Source organism: Scatophagus argus, chromosome 5, assembly GCF_020382885.2.
Source record: "Scatophagus argus isolate fScaArg1 chromosome 5, fScaArg1.pri, whole genome shotgun sequence".
Classification (NCBI taxonomy): Eukaryota; Metazoa; Chordata; class Actinopteri; family Scatophagidae; genus Scatophagus; species Scatophagus argus.
The window spans coordinates 14,662,827-14,678,001 of NC_058497.1; the positions used below are offsets into that span (position 1 = coordinate 14,662,827).

The following is a 15,175-nucleotide window of genomic DNA, read 5'->3' on the forward strand; positions in this document are numbered from 1 at the left end:
GGAGAGGGACCAGACCAGACCACGGAGCGAGAAAAAGTAGCAAAGGAGGGAGGGACAAACAGCCCTGAGGGAGCAGTACATTGACAGACAGTCATTTATGTGAAAGGATCTCCCAAACCGAAGAGGAAGGAGAACAGTGAACAATAAGGAACAACTCATGCAAGAATCAGGGGAAGCACTTCAAGTTATTATCGGTTCCTCTTAAAAGCAAATAAAGAAACATGACTACATTTTAAATCAAGGCTGAATTAGATGTTCAGTATACAAACTTGCAAACACAAAATCAGAAGCCTCAAACTGATCATGAGGATAAGTCTTGTCAGAATACATCAAATGCATCAAGTTATACCAAGTGGACACTGGAGCTGAAGTAATCTGTAGTCTCCTACCAGAGGCAGAGCAAGCACAGCTCACAGCACAGGTGTTGTTGGAACTGGGAGAGGTGGGGCCCGCCTAAAACTAGGAGAGGATTGGACAGTTTTGGGAGTTGCCTGCAGGCTGCAGAGATCTGACTAAGGTGTGTTCCATTCCAAGATAACCTCGCACACTGCAAAACATTCACATAAGTTAGACTACACATTAAAACTTCGTAGAACTGGAGCGTAACTCTGTGGTGACCTCACATCCTCAGCTGGGTTTTGTGCTGAGTCATGCCACAGGACTACCAAGTACCCTATGGAACTGTTAATATCTTCTTTCTAGCCAGCCAGCCATTCATGCCACTACTTTAAAACTGACTATCTCAATGGTGTAATGATACAGTCTCTTGAACAGCCTGATTCATGCCTGCAGCCTTCCAATGGGAGAGAACACACACACAGACGGCTTGTTATCTAATCTATATACCTGAGTCATACAATGTGGGTGCACACACAAACACACAACGAGCCTGACGTCACTGCTTTCCACTCCCTGCCGCTGAGCAAGAAGTAGTCTATACACCCACACACTGATACTCCTTTAAAACACCTTCTGTATTACTGTCTAGTCTAATATCAAACACACTGGTGTCACTCTCAACATGTGACCTTAGCAGTGTATCCATGTACCACTGTGAAAATTGATTTTAAGAAAGGGAGCGTTGAGTGTGCAAGAGAAGCAGAGAATGAGAGACAGAGAGGTGTGGTGTGTTGAGAGACAAGAGCAATAGCTCTGGAGCTCAAGCTACAGCCTCAGGGGGAAAACAGTGCCCTTTCTGCCCCAATAAACCTCATCAGGATTCCTGACATGAGGTCTGGGGATAGACATTTCTTCACGCTATGCTGTCTGCTGTCCTGCAGCACTGGGAAAGGAAAAGAGGTGGTTCATCATGCTACACTGTGGCCAGTCATGAGCCCTGCAACAAAACCTGAGAACTTTCTAGATCCCTTTTTTAGAGATAGTCCTGCTGATCAATTTGGCAGCTAACTTCAGAGCTACAGTTAAGGTGTCTGCCAGGGGCACACAGACACCTAAAATGACACACTTCATATGTATGACTTGGTATCTCAGATCTAAAATATTCTTAATGACTGACTAGATGAAGACCTATGCTGACATTCAAGCTGATGCAACGGGTGGTAAACACAGACCCATTACTGATCATCCTCTCTCGTGCGATAAAATGTTCCATTTATTACACTAAGCTCATTCCAAAAAAAAAAAATCTAGTGTGATAAATGCAAGACAATACTGTGCAATTCATTGCAAAGGGAAAAAATTAGGGCATTCATGGAACAACAAAAATATCTAAACCGAAGATTGTTATCGCAAAGGTGTCATGATTTATAGTACTACTTTTTTTTTTCCTACTCCTTTCTCATTCCTTTGTTGGCTTTTGGCCATCAGAGCAATCTCAAGTCATTCAAAAAGCAGTGTCTTCCACCCAACATGGCTGCAGGTTGGTGACAGAAATGTTCCAACACTTGCTCTTGGAGAGAAAGGGTAGGGGTGTGTTAGTCTGTCTAGTCATCCCTGAATCAGCAGAAACAGGCCAGTGTCAGATTAATCACAGTGCAGCAGCAGGTTGCTGGTCTCTCTCGACAATAGAGCCTCTCCAAGCACCGAGACAACATTCAATTAGAGCATCCCCGATGTAAGACCCAAGAAAGGGGAGTCTCTACACACCACACAAAATCATATCCAATCAATGACAGCTAAGATGCTGATTTTTAATGTTAACCATCTATTGCTTTGTAACTCAGACTGAGCAGACACATGTGCACTTGCAAAATATGTATTGTACCTATATTTACAATATCATGTAGTTTCAAAATAAATTTCCAGCATGACACATCTTGGGCCACTGTGCAGTAAACAGAATATCATGGCTTCACAAGTGCCTCAGTTAGCTTAAAGGCACCAGCCCAGTTCATTGCTACAAAACATTTACATGGACATGTGAGGACATGATACTCGGGCAAGACAGCTCTCTGCCCTTGTCCCCCTTTTCTCTATTGTAGTGATCCTGTCTTTTGTGAAGTGAAAGTAATGTTTGGGCCCTGAAGCCCACAGTTAACAGCGTAGAATTGCAGAGGTTGTCCACAAGTATCAGCATCACAGGGCTGGGTGACAGACCCCTAACTCCCCCAGCACAACCCAACTAATGCCCAGACTTCACCAACTCTTCAACATCACTACCCCTGGGGCACAGCCTGGTTCTTTCCCTCTCTTTTCCATCTTCCAGTTCACATCTTTCCTTTTGGCTAGGCTGACATGACTAAGATAACTTAAAAATTATTAACAGCCTCCAAAAAGGGGGTAGGGGGGGAGGGAGGGAGGGCGGGAGAGAGGGAGGGAGGGAGAGAGAGAGAGAGAGAGAGAGAGAGAGAGAGAGAGAGAGAGAGAGAGAAAGAGAGAGAGAGACCCAGGCCAAATTGCAGAAGGAGCTAACCATTTTCCACTGGTCCAATTTTCATCTGCACCTGGCTAATTCATGGGAGCAAATTTGATATAGATGTAAAGAATCCCTGGGCACCACACATCTCTGATGAAGAAAGAAAAAGAATTATTAAAGCAAATGAATGCATATAAGATGGGTGCAACCGACAGAGTGCATGGACTGAGTAAAATGGGCCAAAACCAAGAATCGTGCCAGTCATTTGGTGCAGACTGTAAGTACTTAATAGGTTTGAACCAAAAGGAATACTCATATATAGCAGCAATTTTGTTGTATAGACTCTATGTCATCAATAACAATTTCCCACTGGATTGTGTTAAATATATCACTGACAACTGTAATTGCAACGGTAAAATCCAGAGTGACACAAGGTGAAATCACAAAATAGCACATAGGGGGATGATTCACCATCTAAATAGCACTGGCCTTTAAAACCATAATTCACATTACTAAGAGGATGGAATAAATGTGTCAGATCAGACCAATGACAGAGAACACAGGACAGTTGCAGCAGGAGGACTGGACTGGAAACAAGTCAGAATACCAGCATTATGGATCAACTAGGTTCTCTTTAAACTGGTGGCTTATGCCTGATGGATAGTTGTATGGACGGACGGCAGGTGTTGAAAGCGTGAATGTACCATCTACGTAGACACATAACAACTAGCCTACTGACATTAGTCTTGAATGTGACAAAAACACAGACTCCATACAAGATCAAAGACCAGAGCCACAAATCAAGTAGTAGTAATCCAATCTTTTTCCACTGTGCATATGCTAGTCGTGTAGCCACGCATGACGTAGAATCATTATAACACAACAAGATCACTTTGTGAGAACTGATAAGTATCACCTGTAACAAATCAGTCCTTTTCATTATCAATTAATCAATTACTGTATGGTATGTCAAATACCATACAAGACACAAAAAATGAACATTTTAATTTTCCTCAAACCCAAAGTGATGTCTTCTTCAAATAGTATTTTTTTTGTTTGTTTGTTTGACCAACGGTCCAAAACACAAGGATATTCTGTTTCTTATAAGACTGTGAAAGTCAACAAATATATAAGAAAAACTTGAGCCATCAAAAATTGGCATGTTTTACTGAAAATCATTGCAATTCCACAAAGAACAGTATCAAACGGAATCCTAACACTATTCTGGAGATATCTTGTACTCAGCAACTGTCTTGGCCAGCTACCTATAAGGTGCATACAATGGTGCAGCTGTGTATTCGACTGCCCTACCTGAATGTGACTGGGTACCTTATTGCTGCTAACCCTGTAGGTTTTTTTTCACTAAACCGTACCTACCTTCAAAAGTTCTCTTATCTTTATCTTATCCTTTGAGTTTCAGAAAACATATCAAGTGTATAAATGCTCCATTTCTCCTAAGCTGGAGCCTTTGCACTTATGATCAGAGCTTTCAATGACTTTTGGACACTCATTTTAATGCACAGTTCAGAGCCGCTGACACAGCTTCCCTCACATCAGTGCGGACTAGATGGAGTAGAAGCATACTGCATTAACAGGGAGGGATGCCAAATACAGCAGACGCATACAAGCAGACCGAGCTGTCAGAAGTGCTCATGAAAACACTGATCATAAGGAAATAAATCCCCCTACAGTAAGGCAAATATCAACACTAGTTATTATCACTTGGTAGTCACATTATTACTTTATAAATCAATGGACACATTATTAATTGACAACAATTGTGATTAATAATTCAGTTATTGATCCCGTTCAAATACCAAGCATTTGCTGGATGCAAAATCTCATATTTGTTGCTTTTCTCGATTTAGTTTTATTGTAAAATTGACTGAACAGACAAAATGAACAATGTAAAGATATTACCTTGGGCTGTGTAAGGTGTGATGGCATTCTGGCATACTTATCATTATATATGACCAATCATTAACACAACTAACAGGTAAATTCCAATCAGTGATAATAAATAAGTTAATGTTAAACTTGTTACTCACAGCAATACCGTCATGAACTAGCCACAAACATAACTTAACACTTTTCCTCCAAGAGGGTAACATTTAAGACATACTCCAACCTGCCTCCCTGAATGTACCTGACCTACAATGATGGACCTGGAGACATGCACACAGCAGAACAGCCCATTTGCTCCCACTGAAAGCTATTGTTTACTATTAGTGATGTCACCAGCACCACTTCCCGGGAGGGCCTCGGGGGGCGGTGGGAAAAAACGTGGAGATCAGCAGAACTCTATGACAAAGAGCTAAAAGCACACTAAACTGACCCATCGGCTGGCAGCCCAACCCCAATAGATGCTGGATGCACACTCCCACCACGGTCAACAGAGCAAAAACAAAACGTACAACACACACATATATAGAGAGAGAAAGCAAGGACAAGGATATACAGATGGCCTTAAGGAGCTAGAGAAAGACAGACAATAGCATTAATCAATAAAGTCATTATTGTCACTCACTGTGGAAAACAACCCTGAAAACTGCTGAGGTCTAAACAACAGATCACAGTTCTACTCTAACGTTTGGGCAACAGAGACCCAGTTCCCTGCATGATCTATGTACTGCCATCTCACTGTTTTGCATTTTTTTTTTGTTTTGCAATAACATACAGCCTGCATCATGTATAATTGCTAGAGTAACAGATGGGATTTTTACGACCCAGCTTGTGAACCCAAAACAAACAGACAAACAAACTCACTCTAAAGGCATCAACTCCAATGTTTCAACTAAAGGGTAAATGAATATAAAAGAAATTTGTGTATCACTGTCTCAAGCCATCACATGCAGCAGCATTTCTGAGATGACCAAACATACTGTGTGATATTATTCACAGTATGCTATATACGAATATATTATAATATATATACAGTATATTATAGACACACTGCAATGTCAAACTGCATCAACAACCATACTTTAGGCTCGTCATAGCATCAGGAGTATCTCTGTGATTGACTTGCCTATCAACTGCAGTTTAAACTTTAAAACAGGTTCCATAAATTACTGAAAAATACTTATTGGTTTTACTGATAAAAGCAACCACACACATGACAGGATCTATACCACTTTGGTCAATAACAGAGTCATTCACAGTGTTGTGAGAGTAATATTTAAAACACATGATAAACAGCACCACAAAAGCAGTTGGTGCCAGCCACCGTTGCCATCGCTGCAGTGGGGGAGGGGGGTCTGGGACTGGGCCTTGGTCTCAAGCTCTTGCCCGAGCCATGAGGATATTTCAGATCCCAAATGTGCAATAAAGCTTCCTTCTGCTCTAAATCTACCAAACACATTCCACAGTACTGGCCCACTCTCCTTGCAGGTATGTGGGATTCATGTTGGATGTGACGTAATGCAACAGATTCACTTCTCTATTTCACTGCCAGAGCAAATCGAATTTATGTTAGAAACATCTTTCTGCAGGTACACAAACATACTGGAATTCATTCTTGAAATGATCCAATTACACATTACTGACAAGTTATATAATAGATTAAGTTGGTGCAGGCTGATCTCTTTCTACCATTCAGCACGTTCTTCAGGCCATGACACATAACTCAGTCTGCTGGCCTTAACAACAGTGTCCAAACTTGGAGTTTAGGTTGACAGATGCCAGATAAGGTGATTACTTGATGAAGCTGAGGTTTTGTCTAAATCCAGAGATTGTTTTAATAGGTGTAGGAGAAGGTTAGCTTTAAAGGCTTAGTGGTAATAGTGATGTTGAAAGGTGTCCAAGATCACAGATGACTGTTCCCTGGCATACAAATAGTGGCAGGCCTTCTCACTCCTTGGACAAGTAGTACTTTACTGTCTGCAGTGAACTCCATTACCCATGCTGAGATCAGCAGAGTTTCCATCAAGAACCGATGCCCTTCCTTAGTAATTAGATTGTATAACACAGTTATTACTGAGCACATCACCACAAAGAAGTGCTCCACTTGGTCCACTTAAAATATATTTTCATCATACTGTGGGTTATGTTTCAGATTTAGATCACTGGAACCAAGAAACTTAAACAAAATGTTATATTTTATTACTCTGAAGACTCAGTTTGTGCATGTGGGGTGCAGACACTGCGTTAACAGAATATAAAGCTCGTTATATACTGTACCTGTCAGTGAAGCTGGACTGTGTGTCACTCATTGGGCTTCCGGTTCTAGATTTGCAGCAAATTATATCCGATTAACATTTTCCAGAGTGTGATGAGGCGATTTCCTGGCGCGTCCTTCTCTGGCATTCGTCTGAAGTAGGCAAGGATTTTGAGAATGGTGCTGAGAATAAATAAATTGTAGGACAGTTTTGCGTTGGTGCGAGGCAGGTCCGAACAATATAGCTAACAAAAATATTACATACACGTTATCTCTTAACCAATACTCCGTGTCAAAATGTAACAGCAGGAAGGAGTCTACAGTGCAGACCTTAAAAACTAACCGGGGCCTCTGTCGTATTAGCTGTACAGTCAAATGACATCCTACTCCCGACAATAAACAATATTTTGGCAACAATAAATACACTGCGCCAGCTGGCACAAGTTCTCGTGCCTGTATGAACTCCTTGTATGAATCCTTTGCATTCACATCCCAGTTTTCCGACTGTATGAAATGTGTAAACAATCTGTAGTCCAATGTAACAGACACCTTGGCCCAGCGATGTAGTCCGTCTGCCACCACCCCTGCCTGGCTGAATGGCCTCGGTTCCTAAATGATCTTTGAAGATGCTGGAAATTCCTCCAGTCCCATTTGGTATTCCCTGTTCCCAGAAATGCCTGTCTGTGGCTGTGGGGACGACTCTCCCGTGACCATGAGAATCGCTCAACACCGAGTTTAAACGAGCCGTGTTACACACTAGCAAAACAATTGCGGCTAATGTTATACCGGAGTAAGCCGTTACATTCAAAACGAAAATTGACTGTCGATTAAAAAAAACACGTTTGACTGTGTGTGTGTTTTTGTTTTGTTTTTTGTCAGAAAATCCTTTCTCACGGCAAGCTTGTTGTTGAATCTCGCCAGCTACCAGCTAACAAAACAGACGAGCTCTTTCAGCAAAAAACTTTGCTTCGTATGCTCTTGTTTCGAGTGCAAACTAAGCAAACTCCCGTTCACAACAATGAGCCGACCAACGACCGAAAAATATATATACAACACGGCATGAACGTTGACTGTCTTACGATATGTCTTCGTGTTATGTCCTTCAAAAAGTCTCCTTGAGGAAAGAAAATCCAGTGAAGTCGGTTAGCACAGCGCAACGTTCCTTGACTCCATGTTTCCAGAATTCAGTCGTTTCTCGGCAGAATTCCCGTGGATGGAAGCAGGCTAGCTGTGTGGCCAGCTAACGGGACAGAAAGTAACACCAGTCCCCTGTAAACAACGACAAAAATCCGCCGAGGCGTTTAAAACTTTCATCGAACACCAAACGATGTTTTTTCCAACGCAAGGCGTTATTTGTACAAGAATATAACTTGCGGAAAGATACCCAAAATCCCACTTTCTGCCGCTAGCAACGCCCTAGCCAGCTAGCTGTTCGGACCACTAGCGCTTCCACTAACCACTTCCGCCGGGAAAACTCATTTTGTTTCAGCATAATGTTAGGGACCACTGCTGTAAAATAACACCAAAATAATAGCAACAACACTTATACTACTGAATTTACTCTTATATTAGGTTATGAATAAAAAGAGTCTGACAATTAGCCTAAATGTTATGTTAGACCTGAAACAATTAGGCCTGCTAGTCGGCCAATCAATCAATTGATCAACGAAAGTTAGGCAACACTTTTGGTAACTTAATAATGACCGAAAACAATCATTGGTTGTAGAATTTCAAATGCCAATACTTACGTCAATGGCAGTTCAGTATTTTTGTCTTTTGGTTTGTTGCTCAGACAAAATAAAACATTTTAAGGCATGACCTTGCACCCTGTACATTCTTTTTTTGATCTACGTTGATAATAACTGCAGTCCTAATGAGTAAAGTTAGACTATTACATAATTAGCCAATTAACTAATTGATTTTTTGACTATTAAAGCTCGTCAGCATCTGTTATGTTAGCTTATTAGCAGATTAATTGATTAGTTGACAGACAGAAAGTGGATCAGCATTTAGACAATCTGTTAATCATTTAAGTCAAATATCACTTGTTGATTGCAGTTTTCCAAAAGTCAGAATTTTCTCTTTTCTCTTATATCCTTGCATTAATTTTCTGATGTTTTATGGGCAAAGTCATTGTATCAATTGTATGATCAACAGATTAATTGATAATGAAAATAATAAATAATAAAGTAACAGTTGTACAGATAAATATTTCTGGGTTGTTTGCTTTTCCATAGCAGGGATACAAGCTTTTTTCCAACAAGGGAGAATTCCACTTTATTTGGTTGATTAACTTGATGATTACTTGTTGCATAACTATTTCATTGTTTTCATAGTTCTCTGATTGTCTGTGGTTGGTCTGGGACTGGGACAGTCATTAAGGTCATTATTTATAGCTTACAGTCCTGTCATTTGTCCATCATCCACAAAAAGACACTTCTATTCTGATGAAACATCCTCAACTCATCCACAGAGAACGCTTGAAAGACTATATGTGTGTGCAATTGAGAATAAAAATACAAAAAAATACTCAATTCTCTCTAGAGACTTTCATTCATGTCTTTGTATTTACAAGATAAGATATCTTGTCGTACTTTAGTAGTTTATCTACAAACTACTCAAGTCAGTGTAGACAAGTCCGAATACATATTCAATACAATCAATATTCACTGATTCCGTTAGTAGTCTATTGAGTATTTTAAGTTGCACAACATCACCATTAATATGGTGATGTTGTGCAACTTAATTAATAATATAATGTAGTATATGCTTAGTGGTAGGCTAGGTGTTCTTTTGCACAACCACATTAATCTGCTCTGCAACAGTCGTGTATGTGAGTGAAATGTGCAATTACTCCTCTCTACCCTCTTTTCTCTGTTTGTTTGGATCCTGTCACATTTTTAGCATTTAAGTAATATGGTTATCTTTACTGCGTTGTAGTAATTGCAGTATACATACATACAGCATCCAACGCCACATAACACAGTGTGTGTGCTCCAGTTTTTGAAAAAATATTGAAAACATGTCAAAACTGGCTTTTACTTTTTTTTTAACTTTTAAACTAAAAGTCAGTTGACAATTCTGTAAAGTTGTTTTATTTTTTCATTAAATGTCTTTATTTTAGCACTGACATGTCGTCAGTGCTAAACATGTCGTGTTTCTTCACTCATCAGTCATATATAACTGATATGACACCATCATGTGGACAGTTTGAGTAAATTCAGTCCCAGTCCATTAATGCTTCTGATTATGTGACATTTAACGATGCAGATGCAGCTCATCCAGTACACATTTTGTTGTTTAAATTTAATCCTAAACATACAAACAACCAATTACAATCATCTATCTTTATTTAGCTTCGTGCAGGAATTTCAAAGGAAAACCGTGACACCCCAAACTGGAAATAGTTCTTTATTACTCCTAAACATCTGCTGGAGGGTTCACAGAACAGCACAAGACAAAAACCAAACGAAAAAATTAGGAAAATATGTTCAGATAACTAAGGCACGCACCAGTTAGATTTATCCCGTTTTGGATATAAAGGTGATGCTCACAGGATTTTCAACAGTAGCATCCAGGTAAACGGACATTCAATAACAGTCAGATATAAATAGCAAAACAAACAGATGACGCATTTTTGAGCACATTACTTCAAAAATCAATGTGCACTAAAATAACAAGATGTGGTCATAATAAGAACATTATAGCACAAAGATAAAAGCTGGTAGTTTGGTAATTTTCTCGGCATGGACAAAGTCATGTTATGGGGTGGACTTGATATGATGAACATGATATGCTCTACACATAACAAGTCACCTGCCGTCATCCCATGATGCATGTGTGTCTTGGGTGTGGACATTGGACAATATGGCTGAAATCAATATCACAATATTAAGATTAATAATTCTCTTACAATTAATATCACATTATGGCAAAGGTAGGTAAAATCACACGTAAAATACTAAAATTCAGAATTATTATAAAATTATAACCTGACATGATTATTTTAATCTTGGTATGATTTACTGAAAGTCAATCGGTGATGATCAACCATTGCCCAGCCTTAGTTGTGTGTGTCACTGGCTTGTGCTGTATAAAGATTAAATGTGCAGAGAATGTACAAACTAAAGTAAAAAAAAAAAAAAAAAGTGTGCAGAAATCAGACATACGATCAGCACACTGCACAGATAGCTCGTAATAAATCAAAGTGAATTGTCAAATCTTGCCTGACAAGATCTCTGAGTGACTAAAAGCATCACTCCAGCAAACGACAAGAATTGGGAGCTATCAGTACAGACAATAGGTCTTGTGTCTGACTTTATCTGGAAGATTAAAGTATGTTAGGCTGGTCTATGTTCACACAGTTGATACAGTGAAATCAAAGACTTCAAGTAACTTAAGATACAAAATAACCAAACATTTGAACACATTCATGGATATCCAGAAATTGCCAGTGTAGACCTATGTAGCTGAGAGCTTCCTTTCAACGTATCTTTACATGAATGAAATGTCTTGGGCAGGTTTTGCAGTACGATTTCAGACAGCTGGCAAAAGCTTAGATGAATTACTATAAACTACAGTATATTAAACTAAGTAATCAAACAGATCACATACGTTTCTCTGGAACTGACCTCAACTTTCTGGTATGACTTCATTCCCTGAGTATACCCTCAACCCTTGAAATCTCACAAGTGTCAAAAAAAAAACCCCGGACTACAAGGAAAACAACTTTTGAATATGACTAATAATGTTTCACAAGGACCTTGGACATTACATGTAAACAATTTCTTTCCTAATATTGAGCTTTCCTTTGGAGCAACACCACCACTTATGACTAGGCCACAGTTCACTGCAACTAAAAGACACATTTGTTCATGTGTTTGTACAAAGTGCTTTGGTTTCCAGTGACATAAACTACATCGGTGCTGTTTGTTAACTGCACATTTTGCACAAACATCCTCCATGTGTTCAACTGCAATAACTGCATAAAACTGTCTGACTACACTTTTTTCCCCACAATGCACAAGCCTTGGATCTTACAGACAGGTGCTACGGGATATTTCCTGACGCCGAAACTATAAGTTTGAAATATACTTTTTTAAACCTCAGTTTAACATACAAAAGTTGATTTTCGTTGCCTTGCACGTCCAAAGTGAAAAACACAGACAAGATATAAATTGATTTCCTTCAGTGAAACACAAGACGATCAGTCCTTCTTCCCTTCATGACCATTTGCTGCAAGTGTCTCTTGTTGGTCTCTCTGCTGTTTGTGCCAGTTCTTGCTCTTCCGAATGGCAAATCGAACAATATCCACCATAAACACCCAAGACAGAGCGTACATGGCCACTCCCCCACACTTGATAAAGAATCTAGGTCTTGGGGAGATCAGCTCACAGTACAGCATTGTGCCTCCTACAAAGATTCTCATCACCACAAACAGCAGCACAAACAGGACGTCCACAACGTCCCCAAGCCACGTCCCGTAATGTCCCGTCTGTTTCAGGAACCAGCGTGCCTGAAGTAGGGGGTTGGTGATTTCACTGCCAAAGAGGACCGCGCAGCCCTCGATGCCAGACTCACCCAACCACAGGGTGCACAGGATTCCCAGGATGCTCATGGTGTGGTGGGCCAGCATAACGGGTCCCTCTGTGCGGAAGTACACACACCAGGCCATATCAAAAATAAAGTAGCCAAGGCTCAGCAACATGGCACTTATCTGTAGAGCTGTGTTCTTAGTACCTTGCATCCAGGAACAGAAACAGAGAATTCTTAGTTAGCAAAAACAATCAACAACAACAACAAGTTATTACTGTTACTATAGAGGAGGATTTAATTGTTAATATCAACATTTAGAAACAAACGTCTGATAAAGAACTTTGTGCAATACAGAAAACAGGTTAGAACTGTACATTTATTTGGCCAGTGCTGAAGGGTCTACACACACTTAAAATTGTTCCAAATTTCAAGTAACACTCATTATCTTTAACAACAAAAAATTCATCTGCAACTACGTTACTGAATGACTGTCAGCTGCAGCCATAGTGTCCAGATTTACATGACATGACAATTGCTGAAATAGCACTTAAAACATAATGATATGAAAGATACATAATAGATATAGATATATAATTCAAGTTCAGTTCAGTTACATATTGGTAATTTATATCAAAAGAGGGTAAGTATCTTTACCTGGATAAGTGAAAGGCCAGGGTCCATCTACATAGCCTATGTATGCTGTGATGCACACTGCCAGGATGCCATGTACCAGGGTGACAAGGCGGCAGTTCCACTCGTAGCTCCTGCTCCCGTTGATATTACACAAAATAAAGTAGAAAGAGACCCAACAGGACAGGCACAGGAGTGCACCAACCACAAGCAGTGCCATCTTCTACAGACAAAACAATCAAGATAAACAGATAAAAACCAACTCACACTTTCTTTCAAAGCTCTTTCAATCAGTGGTCATCAAGCCAACTTTGAATCACATTACACAGTGAGAGAAAAATGCATAGCGGCACATCTTGCGCTGTAATATCGCTTACAGTAGAAAAAGACAGCGTTACCATCCAAAGACATGGACTGTGCAATCCTTTGTAAGTGACCAACAATTAGCCTTTGCTGGAACTATAATAGCACTATAGTTGGTAGGCCGAGGGTCTGGTGGGGTGAGGGGGACGTCTCTTCTACTGCTGTGACGTTCGCACTAGGATGTGATACCATGCAGATGGACAAGCCCACACTCACTGGACTGGAACAAGATGTACACTCGAGTCTCTTCAAGCAAGTTTCAAAACTAGACAAGAGGTTGCTGGGTGTTGGGCATCAGATATTTCTCATGAGAGAGAGAAAGGTTCTCTTAGCAGACATTAAATGACATTCTAAATAAACTTAAAATGTATTGCTGTAATCGCAGTGGTGATAAGCAGCAAAATTAACTGTTTGCATATGGATGTCAGGGTGGCAAGGGAAGGTAAAGCTGTGGTGTAACAAGTGGGTGTAGGGTTTATCTTATTTATAACTATTTATATATATATATATATATATAAACTTGGTAGAATATTGATCATATATCAATATTAGGGGAAATGCCCCTAAATATATATTATAATTGCTGCCCTGTTATGTTTGTTTTCTTTTTATTTTGTCATAAAAAAACGATATTTAACACACTTCCAAACACTTCCAAAACAAAACAACACAAAACAAAAACAAGAGGAAGAAGAATAAATGTCTTCGCATAGCAGCAAAAATAGACCCAAAAGATGCAATTTATTCTGAATCTGTATTCTACTGGGCTACAGCACTTGTGTTAAATGGATACAAATAATCTCATATATACAGATGAAACACTCGAAGCTTTTTGAATGAAACAAGGAAAGGTAGTTTTTTCGTCTCTAGGATGCGCAAAACTAAAGATGTACGTTTATTACATTTTATTTACGTTCCTGCAGGAAACCTGACAGGAGCACATTAAAGACACTTGGCTACTTGCTGGCTGGATTAATGTTACCGTTGATGTTTATTTCCTTTCTAAACTAAGCTACGTAGTCCTTAAACTGAGAGAGAAAGAGTATCAGAGTTTATCCTTCATTGAAGAGGATGCTCTCACATCGGCTAAACAGCACAGTTAGCTAGCAGGATCACACAGCAAACTAACCGGTAGCAAGCTAACGTTAAAGTGCTAAACCGTTTTACAATGTGACTGTAACACGTTCCTGACGCAGGAAAATACCGTTACCTTGGCTGTCTCTTCGTTTACATCCTGGGTGTTTTAAGTCCTGTGAAGATATTTCTCTGAAGGAGATTGCACACGCTTTGTTTACAGAGACAGGGGCAGCTATTTGTTTTCCTTTATGTGAGCTCCGTCGGTTGCAAGAACAGTCTCTCTCAGCATCCCTTAATTTCCCTTCCACCTTATTAATCGCTTTACTTGCAAATGTACCAACTAATAGAATTGTGCCATGGCTGTATTATTCCTTAACAAAAAAGTAGTGTAGATATTACGGCAGGCTTAATAAATATTTAATAGAAAAAGTATGTTTCCATCTTTCTCGTCTTCCCGAAGCGATGGGATACAAAGTTGCTTCGTCTTTTTTTAAACAGTGGCGACACCATGTGGCCAATAATGTGAATTACACACAAATTCTACAAAATGGAAGAATTAATTACTAATCAGAAGAAAAAGAATCAACTTTATTGACCAT

General features: G+C 39.7%; 2 protein-coding genes across 12 annotated transcripts in view; both read right to left on the bottom strand.

Moving 5' to 3' along the window:
• Positions 1-8,438, bottom strand: part of arhgef12a (Rho guanine nucleotide exchange factor (GEF) 12a) — a 35,118-nt gene extending 26,680 nt beyond the window's left edge. For 3 of the 9 annotated variants that reach the window (XM_046389072.1, XM_046389070.1, XM_046389071.1), the window contains exon 1: positions 6,995-8,438. In XM_046389072.1, coding sequence (XP_046245028.1) covers positions 6,995-7,026 — 32 coding nt within the window. In that variant the 5' untranslated portion in view covers positions 7,027-8,438. The remainder of the gene's footprint in view (positions 1-6,994) is intronic. The other 6 variants (XM_046389069.1, XM_046389067.1, XM_046389068.1 and 3 more) reach the window with 6 other exon arrangements.
• Positions 8,439-10,366: 1,928 nt separating this feature from the next.
• On the bottom strand, positions 10,367-15,175 carry tlcd5a (TLC domain containing 5a). Of its 3 annotated transcripts, none has more exons than XM_046390202.1 (3): positions 14,710-15,175; positions 13,161-13,359; positions 10,367-12,710 (listed from the first exon to the last, which is right to left on the bottom strand). In XM_046390202.1, the coding sequence occupies exons 2-3, from the start codon at positions 13,354-13,356 to the stop codon at positions 12,178-12,180; spliced, it is 729 nt and encodes a 242-aa protein (XP_046246158.1). In that variant the 5' UTR covers positions 13,357-13,359; positions 14,710-15,175; the 3' UTR covers positions 10,367-12,177. The 3 variants fall into 3 exon arrangements, with proteins under 3 accessions (XP_046246158.1, XP_046246159.1, XP_046246157.1); XM_046390203.1 differs by lacking the exon at positions 14,710-15,175 and adding an exon at positions 13,514-14,692 and having other exon boundaries at positions 10,367-12,617; XM_046390201.1 differs by lacking the exon at positions 14,710-15,175 and adding an exon at positions 13,514-14,692.